The sequence below is a fragment of the Canis lupus genome, chromosome 2 (assembly GCF_003254725.2).
Source record: "Canis lupus dingo isolate Sandy chromosome 2, ASM325472v2, whole genome shotgun sequence".
NCBI lineage: Eukaryota > Metazoa > Chordata > Mammalia > Carnivora > Canidae > Canis > Canis lupus.
In genome coordinates this window covers 19,536,200-19,549,036 of record NC_064244.1, presented here as the reverse complement: position 1 = coordinate 19,549,036, position 12,837 = coordinate 19,536,200, and the positions used below count along the sequence as shown (strand labels likewise).

Sequence of the window (12,837 nt, the reverse complement as noted above, 5' to 3'; positions counted from 1 at the left end):
AATACATATTTAGCTAATTTTACCTGAAGGTAAAATTCTTTTTTTTTTTTTTTTTAAGATTTTGTTTACTTATTTGAGAGAGACAGAGAGCTGGAGCAGAGAGAGAGAAAAGCAGACACCCCACTGAGCAGGGAGCCCAATGCAGAGCACAATCCCAGGACCCTGAGATCATGACCTTACCTGAAGACTCACGCTTAACCACCTGAGCCACCTAGACACCCTAAAATTCAGTTCTTAAATTCCTAAGAGGACACTTAACACTTATTGGGATGCCTGGGTGGCTCAGTGGTTGAGCATCTGGGGAGCCTGCTTCTCCTTGTGCCTCTGCCTCTGTGTGTCTCTCATGAATAAATAAAATCATTAAAACAAAAACAAAAACAAACCCAAAAACCAAATACTCCTCAAGTGAAGGAAAGAAAGTATTTCTGGCTATTCACACTTCAAAATTGCTGGGCAACAAACTTAGTGAAATACAGTAATCTCTCCCTAAAATACACAGGATGGGGCTTCTGTCACTGTCTGCTCAGGGTCTAGTGTTCCTGGCTATTTAGAACTCTCAAGTCAGTATATGGTTTGGTCTCCTTTCCAGGGTGTTACTGTTCTCAGGATTGCTGGGCAGAAACACTGTAAAGTATTTGTTTCCTTTGAGTCACTAATATAAAAAATGCAAAGCTACAGTTAAAGAAAAAAAGTGTTTATTTAGACCATCCACCAGGATCATAATAAATAATGCAATATACTAATGTAATAACAGATGTTCTCATGCACTTATCACATAAATATACAAGAAAGCTGGCTTACAGGGCTGCTGGGATAAATTTGGAAAAGTGTATTTGGCAATACAGTAAAAGTTAACAGTGTTAAGACTATCAAATAGATTCTCTTACCTATCATTTTTTGAAATACATCCTCTATATCAGTGAATAAATGGTAATGTTCCCTTATAGTTTCTACTTTTTATAAACATGCCAGAGCTAAGCCAATTGGCAAAGAATCCAGGTTGATAATTTATCAGTATTCCTAATGGAAACCAGATTTTAGAGAAGAAATAACAAAGATTTAACTTTTGTACATTTCAGCGTGGAAGCTGATAGACTGCAAGCCAGAATCACTGAAACCATAAAATGTCTGATTGAAATAAAAACCCAATGTATAAGTTTATAAATAGTAACTTTGATACTCAGTATACAAATGCTGTAGAGTATTAGGATGTTTATAATTTGATAAATGACCAATTATCTGTAAAAGTGATGAAGTCGGATTAAAGCTTAATTTTGCTAGTAAATTTCACATAGAGTTAAAATAGGGTAACCTTTAACATAAAGCTTTAAAACAAATAATTTAAACATATCTTAAACACTGAAAAAGTTTTGTTATTTACAATTAGTGATACCAGTGTATAGCTTAATGTAGCCAACTGCCAGTCTTGCATCCCTCTTTCAACATCTGCTATTACAATCTTCCTTATAAATACTTAGGCAAATTAGTTTAGTGAAGGAGAGCGATCTGTGGTCCACAGTAATTCAATGTATGGCCATTTGGTTTGGAGACAACGTTTAATAGGAGTGTCATCTGTTTGTAGCATGGGATCTTCAAAACCCATAACAACGGCTGTCCCTTCAACATACATTACCTGTTGAACAAAGAAAGCCACAAAAATCAACCGATATTCTTAGCAAATTGAAGGATATAAAATTTCTCATGGGCTAGCAAATACCACACTGCATATTGTTTCATATGGAACCTTAATTTTATTTCAATAGAAATTTTGTAAACAAGACGGTGATATACATTTTAACTGAGTATATTAGCAGTTGACTTTTAAATTTTAAGATCATAATTAAAAAAAAAGAGCATATTTGAACCCTAAAATACATGCAGGTTGTTTCTTATAAAGGAAAAATCATCCTTTAATTAATATATTCCAGTTGGAAAAAATATTTATATAACATTTAGTTCTCACTGCTTTAATATGGAGGCCCTTGGAATGGTCATGCTGCTGCATGAGAGGAGAAGCTGTAACAGTAATAGAGTCCTCCTTTAGGGGAGGACTTCATTTTCTTTCATTTAAAAGTGTAACTTTCCGGAGCTGGAAGCAAACTGAATGTTTGTCATAAATTTACTATTATAACTGTGAAATGCTATTCATGTGTACTCAGTCAGTACTCATGAGAAATCATGGAGAAAAAATTAAGGGTATCAGGACATAAACAGATAAGTAGAAGAAGCCTGGCAGATAAAACTAGCCCAGGTGTTTATGTACAGTGGTGATGATCATACAAAACGTACATGGGCAGGTGGATATTGGAAACCAGTTTTATTCTGATTTAATTTGCAATAATAAACTTTCAGAACTCTCTATGAAATAAAATATACTAATTCCCTAACTCATTGTAAGGGCTCACTGTGTACATTACGTAAGTCAGTCATTAATTTCTCTTTGTAGGGATATGTTAAATACAGACTGCTTTCCTCTAAAGTATCTATATTTTTATATATTCAGTGTTTGGTACACGATTATAGTTATGTTCTTCCAATATAAAAGCTAAGCTATTTGACTAATAGCCCAAAGAAACAACTTTACTGGCTTTAACTGGGGGTTTCCATAAAAACACATTTGCATCTTTATTTTCATTAAGAGTACTTTCTAGTTGTGATGCAATAAATTTGGTATAATAAAACTACAACTCACGTTATCAACTCCCCACAGCACAATTTCCTTTTCTGAAAAATCGCCCATAAAGAATTTAATTCCAGTTATTACAATTATCAGATAAAACAGGACCTATATGATAGGCAAAACCTGATTTAAAATATCTGTACAGGGATCCCTGGGTGGCGCAGTGGTTTGGCGCCTGCCTTTGGCCCAGGGCGCGATCCTGGAGACCCGGGATCAAATCCCACTTCGGGCTCCTGGTGCATGGAGCCTGCTTCTCCTTCTGCCTATGTCTTTGCCTCTCTCTCTGTGACTATCATAAATAAATAAAAAAAAAAAATTAAAAAAAAATCTGTACAGCCAAGATGTATGTATAACAAAATGCATGGACATGTAATTATTTTGTCCTGGTGAAATTATTGTCCCAAAACTCCAATGCAGCTCTCAATGACTAACATATACTGATCAAATCAAAACATAACCTGTTCTAAAATATATTGTAATTATAAATAGAATAGAGACTCTTGGAATATTTTATGGGAATCAAACCTTGTTATATACTCATATTTACCAATTAAGATAAAGACAAATTACTCTGAAAGACCATACCTTCTCATTATAATTTGACTGCTTCAATCCATTGTAGTGATAGACAGTAAATGACTCTGGACCACTGGAGCCCTATTATAAATAAAATATTAGAATTTTAAATTATATTTTTATGATAGGCAATTTATAATTAGCAGTTGAAAGGAAAATGCAGATTTCTTAAATCCTTACCCTTTGGTTGGGCAATCTTTTGATAAAGCAAGAAGCCTTAAGACTTTATCTACTAGAAAACCTAAAACTAAAAGAGTTGCTTCTGGGGAAAAGAAGAAAGTGGAGAAGTATTTTTTTAAAGGACAGGGTTCAAAAACACAAAAATATTTCCTAAAATCTTACCTCTTTTTTATTCCTGGTTGTAAATAATTTGTTCCTCTCAGTAAATACATAAGAGCAGTAATGTCACTTTTCGTCAGCCTGCAAACAACATCTAGGTACCAGTATTTTCCATTTGGCTCACAATATCGGTTTAGGGGTTTCCACCCTTCTCCCCCATCTAAATATTGTCAGTTTTTAGGTAGTGATAAGAGCCTTATGGGAATGAAAATGCAAAATTATAGTGCTTGGAGTCTTTATTGGATATTATTAAATTACTATTTTATTAAATTTGTTATTCCTACTGCCTTAACCTTTGTTCCCAGTTAGCTAAAGATCAAGTTCAATTCTCTTAACTTGGCTTTAAGGTCATTCATGGTCTGGCCCCACCAAAAAGGTACCAGGCTCCAGTGATTTCTCTTTGATTAATACGAGGATGCATGTGGGACAAAAGCTGGTCCTGCTCCTCCTCAGAATTTGTTCCATTTTTTTGGAACTAAGAGAAGAGAGCTGTTGGCAAGGGTGGCTCCATCTTTGTAGGAGGCTTGCTGCTTCAGTTCTTGAACTCCTATAAGCTATTCCTTGCAGTTCTTTCCTTGCCCTCCCACTTCAGTCATTTCAGGCTGTCATCTGCAACCAAGAATCCTAAAATACAGAACCTAATCTACCTTTACTACTCAATTGTCTGAATTTTCTGTTTTAGGCAAACCTATTAGTCATTTTCCCATGAAAAGACTTTTTGTTGTTGGCTCTTTGCATATTCATTTTTTTAAAACCCCTTGAAAATTGAGAAAAGAGATCTAAGCTTTTGCTTTCTTGTTATCTATCAATCAAATGCTTTATAAAACAGAAAAATCAGTAACTTGGTCATTTTCTTAATTGTATACATGAGTTGATGGAATTAGTTTCTTGGATAATGAGCTATTATCAGAGTTAATATACTTTATTTTACTGGAATGGATACACAACTTATATTCTTTAGTTCCAGTTATTAACAGTTGGCACAAAATGCTAAAATATCAACAGAAGGTGGTTGTAACACACTGGCGAACTACCGACCCTGGACTCCTTAGCCACTGTCTGGCTGTCTGACCTCAAGCGGTTTTCTGAAATGCTCTAAAGCCTCAATTTCCTCATTGCCAAAATGGGGGGGTGGGGGGCAGGCGGCAGAGAATAGTACCTAATTTATAAGGCACACAGTAGCCAATGCATAGTTATGGGCTTAAAAGATGGCAGTTGCTCTGCGATTCTTATAAACAAATTGCCTTGAAATGCTTCTCTGTATTTCTCTCCTTGAGGCCAAGAAATGCTCTTCCCTAGCACCTACTTTAAGCATTTGTAGAGATTACAGAAGTTAGATATATATTCTCCTGGCTGTCCTTCTGACCCAGTTTTGCAACTTTACTGAGTTTCACTAAATTGGTCTGTTGGTACAAAGCGTTATACAGAGGACCTCAGTGGTGTGGGGTATGATCAAAGAGGTGTGACAGAAAGTTGAGCATGTGAGTAGGCGGGAATGTGAGGTCTTCCTCTGGAGGGTGTTTGATTGGGAAGGGAACTGAAGACTTGCATTTCTAACCAGCTTTTGCAGATTACACTTGGAAAGACCAGGGGACTAAAATTCTCTTCAGTTAGCTCAAGGAATACAACATAAAAAACTGTTTCTTGAACTAGTAAGTTCTTAGGATAATTACAAGTACTATCTTGTGATGAATTACATCTAACATGCAGATTTCCAAAAGAGGTGGTAACTATCCCACTTTTATATTTCCCAAGCACTTTTCAAAATCTGCCCCTAAAATCAGTGCTGTAATTTTTAATTTAATGCTATAAATTTACTCAACACTTATAAGATATGTAAAACACATTGTTATATTCCAAAAAAGAACTCTGAAAGAACCCTAGTAGTTGGGAGTGTGAACAGGACATCACAATCCAGTAATTTTATTTTTTTCATGAAGCATTTACTAAAATTTAAAGAAGTCTAGCTATCTTGTGATATACTTTTTGAATTTACCTCACTTTCTTTACTCAACACCAACCATAACAGATCCAGATTTAGAAAATATGGGCTCTCTTTTAATTACCAAGATTAAGTGTAACATTGTCTATTCTGTTAAAGATAATAATTTGGTATTTCAGGTTTCAATTAAGATATATCCTGACATTTTCCCTCTGTCACTTTGCTGCTTGGCCTCTCTATAAGAGAGGCAATACAGAAATTGGCATTTCTATTAAAACAATGATCTTTAACTTAAACCATGATGGTATCTGAGGAAATGATCCCAATATGCCTGGCCTAAAGCATCTGGTTTAGCAGTAAAGTCCTTCACTGAGCTAGGAAACATGAAGAAAATAATTGGCTTTGTCAATGATGTAGATGTAACTCAGGAGATTGAGACTAGCTCCTATCAAAGCCCAGTTAGAAGACATGTCCTAATATGAAATAGCATAGCTCCACTCAGAGGTTCTCCTTTTACTCTAAAATTCTCCTGGAACTTTGTCATCTCCACTACTTACGGACTCCTTTACTTTCTCTATTTATTTAAATATATTCAAAGCTCCAAAAAAGATACATACCATCTATGATAACAGTGACCCGAGAGAAGGAAAATAGGGTTCAGGTGGATAAAGAGGATCTTTCTCTTTTTATTACACATATTTCTGAATATTATCCTTCCTTTAGAGAAACAGTACCATAGTGTGTGTATACTGGTGTATGTACACTCTTCCACCACCTCCTCCTCAGATATTTTGCATTATTGTATTATAGCACGCATACCCTTCTATCCTCTCTGTATGGGAAAATATTTACATCATAACAGTGCTTTCTTCGTCTTCTATGTGCATGTTAGAACATCTTACATGAGTAGGAAAGAAGTGCTGAAATAATCACAAAAAGCTCATCCCAATAGAACAAAACATTAAGTAGATTTATTTCTTCAACTATGTTACCTGATCGGGAAAAAATTCTTGAAGGAATGGACCCAATAATATGATTCCTAATCCTTCTGGATCTAATTTATTCTTCATGAGATTTATACTATGGGAGGAAAAAAAAAAAAAAAAAGAAAAACAGTGGATACCAAAGGAGAAAAAGCTTATTTTCCTTCTTTCATAAAGATTAAATTACTAGTACTATAACACATCTGCCTGCCAAAAATCTTAAGAGCTGTTCTTTTTAGACCCTTAATGACAAATACACAGGAATGACATCTAATTTGCCAAAACTTGGGTATTTTTAAACCAGAGTACTCTGTTACTATTTAGAATTTAAATTATGATGATGACTTTGGAACATTGTCCCTTATTAGGTAAAGTAATTTTAAAAAGCTTGGCTTGTAAACGCAGGCTTATAACCTCCCAAAGGCCATTCTTCTTGTTAAATTCAGGCATACACCTATGAAGCAAATGAGGCATTTAACTTAAACCTTGGTTTTTAAGCTCAAAGAGGAAAAAAAAGGCAGTGGTCTGTCAGGTAATCAAAAACATCTCCCAAAAGGCTACTTTCAGAAACCAAATGTGAAGGTAGCTTAAAATTCTTAGATAATGTAACCTGAAGAGTGAAGAGGAAAGACTATTGTTGGAGAGCTGAGGCCTAGTGAAAGCAATGAGTGGCACATACTATGTTATTCTGGGAGCAGCCTATGGTGAACAGTGCTTTGCTTAGCCTTGCCATTTAGGTGGAGCCAAGGCTGGTGAAAGGGGTTATGTGTGACTAGAAAGTAGGCAAGAGTTGTAAAAATGAAAACGGCCTTTGCAGAAAATTTTCATTTTCCATGTTCTCTCCCAAATCGTACATGCCAGGTTAACTATTCCTTGTTATGCAACATGCAAAGGATATGACAGTTGAGCGGGTCTGAGTATGGGCTGCGGGTTAGGATATGAAGGCAAGGTCATATTTAATGCATTTAATTCATTAATCCTAATGTGGCCCTGCTAGTTTATAGGCCATCACATAGCATAAATGTGACTAGGCCAAAACACAGAATGAAGAACTCAGTCCAATTTGTCAGCTACTTCTAAAAAAACAATCTAACTCAACTGGACTAACTTTATAATTATTCTGATTAAAAAAATGAAAAGTAGGTGATATATAGCCATATATGTAAGAATTTGAGAAAAAAACTTTTCTTCCTTTTTCTCTTAAGAATTGTGAATAACCAGGGATCCCTGGGTGGCGCAGCGGTTTAGCGCCTGCTTTTGGCCCAGGGCGTGATCCTGGAGATGCGGGATCGAATCCCACGTCCGGCTCCCGGTGCATGGAGCCTCCTTCTCCCTCTGCCTGTGTCTCTGCCTCTCTCTCTCTCTCACTCTGTGCCTATCATAAATAAATAAAAATTAAAAAAAAAAAAAAAGAATTGTGAATAACCAGAATTACTGGAGTTTAATTCTCTTTTGCATATTACAGTGATATAAACAAGATGGTCTTTACTTGGAAAACTGTTAAAAAAATTTTACAAAAACCGTAATTCCAAAATATATAATTATGACAAGTTCAACTCTCTGAATTGACTTCCTCCTCTTTAAGTTGGAAACAACTGTCTATTAATAATGCATAATATCAGAGCTCTAGGTAGTAAGAGTTGGACAAACTAATTCAAATGTGAGCAATTATGTTGGTTCATACTTTCAAAGAAAATACACCAAACATTTTCCAACTATTTAAAAACAGAATAGGATCAAGTTCTAAGGACTATATTATGTTTGATGATGCTTTTGTGAATCCTTTCCTTCAGTGTTTTGTAAGCTCAAATCTGTTCATCACATAACTTTTCAGACTAAAAAAACAGGGCAGAAAAAGGAAAAGTTAGCATAGATCATAGGTGATCTTTATATCGATTGCTCAAATACAAAAATATATCCTCTTAATGAGAAAGATTTTGTCATGGATAACAAAAAGCACAAATTTATGAAAGAAGTTATAGATGTATCAATGTACAAAATATAAAAGAATGAAGAAGACATGATATTAACATCTGACAGTTCTGTAAACTAAATTCTCTAACATACTGGGGCTGCTCACAAAGGTTTTAGCCAATTTAATGATACAGAATGTCCAGTGTCTCTGATCAATGTCTTCATCTTTAACATGAAGTCAGAAACTTGCTGGCTTTCTAAGACGGGCAACTAGCAATACAGACATTACAGATAACTGTCATTACTTTCACCTATGCACAAAATTTTAAAAAATGGAAAAGATTTTGTAGCAAGAAAAATAGTGGGGAAAGGAGCATTTTCAGTATGCTGAGTCTTTGCTATACTCATCAGTTTGATTTCTTCCTAAATCTTTCTTTATATAAAGGACTAAGCTTCCTCTATGCAGGTTTAGACTTTTTTAAAAAGGCAAAAATGTAATGTTTTAAATTTAATGGAAATCTTTTTGAATCAGTTAAATAATACTTCCTACTGCTTACTATTCAGGATCTGAAACAAGGTCCAATGCTTTCATCACATCTTCTAGAAGTGAATCAGGTATGAATCCATTATCTGGGTGGGAAAAAAAAAGCATTAGCATCTTAGAATAAGAGTTTGCTTCAAGAAATGCTATGAAAAAAATCACCTAAGAGGCAACTGTGCCTATTATTAGATGCTCTCTTCTTTTAGTTTTCTTGGGAACAGAGGCACAGATTTAAAGTCAAATTACTCCTTAAACAGGCTTATATATTTCAATGATAAAAGTGTTTTTCTATTTAAAGTGATAATTATTTAGCAAGTTAGGTATATCTTTGATTAAAAATGTGAACCTTTAGATTCCCTTTAACAAATTGAATTAGAGTAAGTCTTTACCAACAAATTCCTTTAATTATAATGTCAATGATAATGTTCTTTTTGAGAGAATGTTTATTATGTGCTGTTATTATGTTATTATGCTATCTGATAGTATAAGACATGAGCTACCCCTATAAAGAACTTGATTTAAATAAAAGCCATGGATTTAATGGGAAAAATTCAAAAGTTGAAATTCAGAACAGAATCAAAGGGTTGATGAAGACTAGTTTATGGAAAATATTCCTTTTCTTGGGCTTGCTGAGGAAATAGCATTGGGAAAGGGCCCAAGCTTGGATGATGCAATAGCACTTGACACACAAAAAAAGGCGTGTAGGGCCATTGAAATCAGTTTTAACAAGCAAATTCATTCCCTTAAATGTGCAATGCCTGAGTTTCTTTACCCATTTACTCATTCCTGGAGACTGTTTCAGCTTTAAATCAACTTTGTAACAATATCCTTTTCAGGAATTAGATAATTTAAAAACAAAGTCTTGTCATGGAGAACAAGATGTACAAGCTTCTATAATCCAGAATAAAATGGAGTTGTTCTTTTGGGATGTAGCAAGTACTCTAGCAGAAAGGATATAAAGAAGTTAAGGTTTTAAAGTCTTAAACCTTGTAAGCAGATGCTTTCTCATTTGAAGAAAAACTGGACTTGACAAAAAGGCAAAGAATCATTGGAGATAATTAAAAATGTACAATTTTTAAAAGTGAAGGCTTAATACCAAATTTTCCAGTTACCACTACTTTGAGGCACAGAGAGTAAAGAACTTGTTTACAGGTACCTGTGAAAATATTCAAGCTTCGTAAGCCTAACTTTGATCAGTTTAGAAGGTAGAAAATTCATTTGTTTAGTTAAGTCACAGCTAAAACCTCAACACTCTTTGGCCACGAGATGACAGGCACAATTCTCTGCACTGGTTTTCTTGTTTTGGGGGTTATCATGTATATCCACCTGATAGAAACAGTCTGATCTCTTAACATAAGTAGAGACTCAGCTTCCACCCCCAGAAGAAGCTAACTGGCCATACAAAGTACGCAAACAGCAATGAGGAAAACAACCTTCTTCACTCAAACATGATTAACCTCAAGCATAAACATTCCAACATATTTTTAAGATACCTATGAGTATCTTAAGCACAGACATTCTGTAGAACGACAATAACTACCAACCCAGTGATTATGCACAAAATGTAGACAGTATTTTAAAATTAGACTGTAATGCAATGTTCATAATATACCAAAGACTTTTACTATACCCCTGATCAGAAGAGACAATTTTGATGTTACTTTATTCTTGAATCATACCAAATAAAGTATCAGACAAATTCTTTAAAAAGTCTGAAAGTAGATGAAGCTTAGGATATCTAGTAGTTAAACAACGAATTCCTGAGAGACGATGGAAGTAGAGATACCATGATACCTTGGTACCAAGAGCAGAAGAAATACCAGTGAGGACCATTTGCTGACCAGTCATGCAGACCTAGGTAGTGCTCTAGAGCTTGGACACATTGATAACTTAACCAGATGAACATAAACAGATTTCCAGAGGCTTTAAAGCTCAGAATGGGGAATAGCGGGGGAGGGAGGGGGGGAAAGAGTACAAAAGGGGATGCCAGTTGTGATCTCAAGCAGTTACCATGTAAATATTCAAATGCAGTTACAATGTGTTTTAAAATGCTTGAAAGGGGGAAAAGCTGTGTTTTAAAAATAAGTTTTAAATCAACAGATTGTAAAAAGTGTCAAGTGGCAGAGAAGGAATAACTCAATGTAAAAAAGTGCTGATAAAGGAGAGCCAAAGTTACAGTAAAGTAATTTCCTGATAAGCTCACCATTTGCACCGAATTCATGGTTTCTGTTCTAAAAGACAAGGGAATAATAGGGAGAGCCTAGCAAGTCTTGTCACTAGTGAAACTGTGCTGCAGGAGGAAAGTAAATCCCAGGAATTTACAGAGGAGGCAGGAGACAACTTGTGAGGAGATGGGGGTACAGGTGGTGGTGGTGGGAGCATGGCAGCACTTAGAACTGTAGTAGGTATAAGAAAGTCAAGTTCCTTGGGAATAGAGAATAAAATTGAGATCTAGGTGATTTAATGTCATTTGTTTCAGTCAAATAATAAACTCCTTTTTACTAAATGTTGTATTATACTTTACCTAATCTTATTATTAAAAATTAATAATGTATGGCTGCAATTTAATATAACCCATAGAAAAAAGTATGCAACTTTTATCCTTCGACATTTCCATGTTTCAGCGTACCTTGGCCTCTTTGCCTTAGTATATCATCTGATTCCCCAGTAGATGTGGGCTCCTGCATCTTAAGGATTCCATAGCCTCAGGCTAGCACCAGGCTTGACACAACTGGCTGCCCAAGGACCTATGTTACAGTTATGCCAGCTAGTCCTAACTTCACGTTCCAACAAGGTACTCCATTTCAGGCACCGTGGTTCAACCAAAAAAGCTTTGTAGGGATGCCTGGGTGGCTCAGCAGTTGAGCATCTGCTTTTGGCTCAGGACATCGTCCCAAGAGTCCCAGGATCGAGTGCTGCACTGGGCTTCCTGCATGGAGCCTGCTTCTCCCTCTGCCTATGTCTCTGCCTCTCTCTCTCTGTGTCTCTCATGAATAAATAAATATCTTAAAACCCCCCAAAACCCAAAAAGAACAAAAAAACAAAAAAGCTTTGTAAACAAAAGAGTAGTTAATTTATGCTTGTGCTGCAGAACCACTTGTATTACAGGATAGAAAAGCTACAAAACAGGGTGGCAGGACTCAGAGAAACTACGGTGGGGGTGGCCTACAAGAAACAGCGCTGACCATGGGACAGCAAGGGAAGAATGGCAGTGACCACAGGGCAAGAAGGGAAGCAGCAAGATGTAAATGTTACCATTTAAGGGAAAGAAAGAAAACTGAATTGAACAAAAGGCACTTTCGGATGACTGATGAATATTCTCAAAGGTTGCACAAATGCACATTATAATCAGGCAAAAGATGGCTGTCAATATATCTTATTGACTTAAAAGAAATAGCATTTAAAGTGCTCTTTTAAAAAAATATAAATGTATATCCTTTGCCCAAACCGGGTTGCTTGTAATTTTATCAGGGGAGGGGTGAGGGAGAAGAAAGAACAAGAGAAAAACAAAACAAATCCCATTGTGTGTAATACACAAATCTGTCTATCATTTCAACTACCATCTACGTAGAATTCAGCATCCTGAAGAAAATTGAGTAAGCTCTGTGCCACCTTTTTCTAACAATGACGTGGTCAATTTATTCTTGAATAACCATGTAAAGTAGATAGTAAGTCCGTTTTAGGGAGGAGAAATCAGATTAGGAACTTGCCCAACGTCACACAACTGAGTAAATAAGAGGTGGGATTTGAATCTAGGCTGATACCAACATTACTATATTTAGCAGTTTAGGAAGACATCTGACTATAGTCTTTGTGTTTACTAATGAAACTTTTTCCTTTCCTAATTTTCTTCTAGTTGTGG

General features: G+C 35.6%; 1 protein-coding gene across 4 annotated transcripts in view; it reads right to left on the bottom strand.

The window, feature by feature from the left end:
- Window positions 1-678: 678 nt before the first annotated feature.
- The window catches only part of MINDY3 (MINDY lysine 48 deubiquitinase 3), an 84,319-nt gene continuing 72,160 nt past the window's right edge, over window positions 679-12,837 (bottom strand). For all 4 annotated transcript variants that reach the window (XM_025445091.3, XM_035713357.2, XM_049100417.1 and 1 more), the window contains 4 exons: window positions 8,992-9,064; window positions 6,530-6,617; window positions 3,266-3,337; window positions 679-1,633 (listed from right to left, as the gene is read on the bottom strand). In XM_025445091.3, the coding sequence (XP_025300876.3) occupies window positions 1,484-1,633; window positions 3,266-3,337; window positions 6,530-6,617; window positions 8,992-9,064 (383 nt within the window). In that variant the 3' untranslated portion in view covers window positions 679-1,483. The remainder of the gene's footprint in view (window positions 1,634-3,265; window positions 3,338-6,529; window positions 6,618-8,991; window positions 9,065-12,837) is intronic.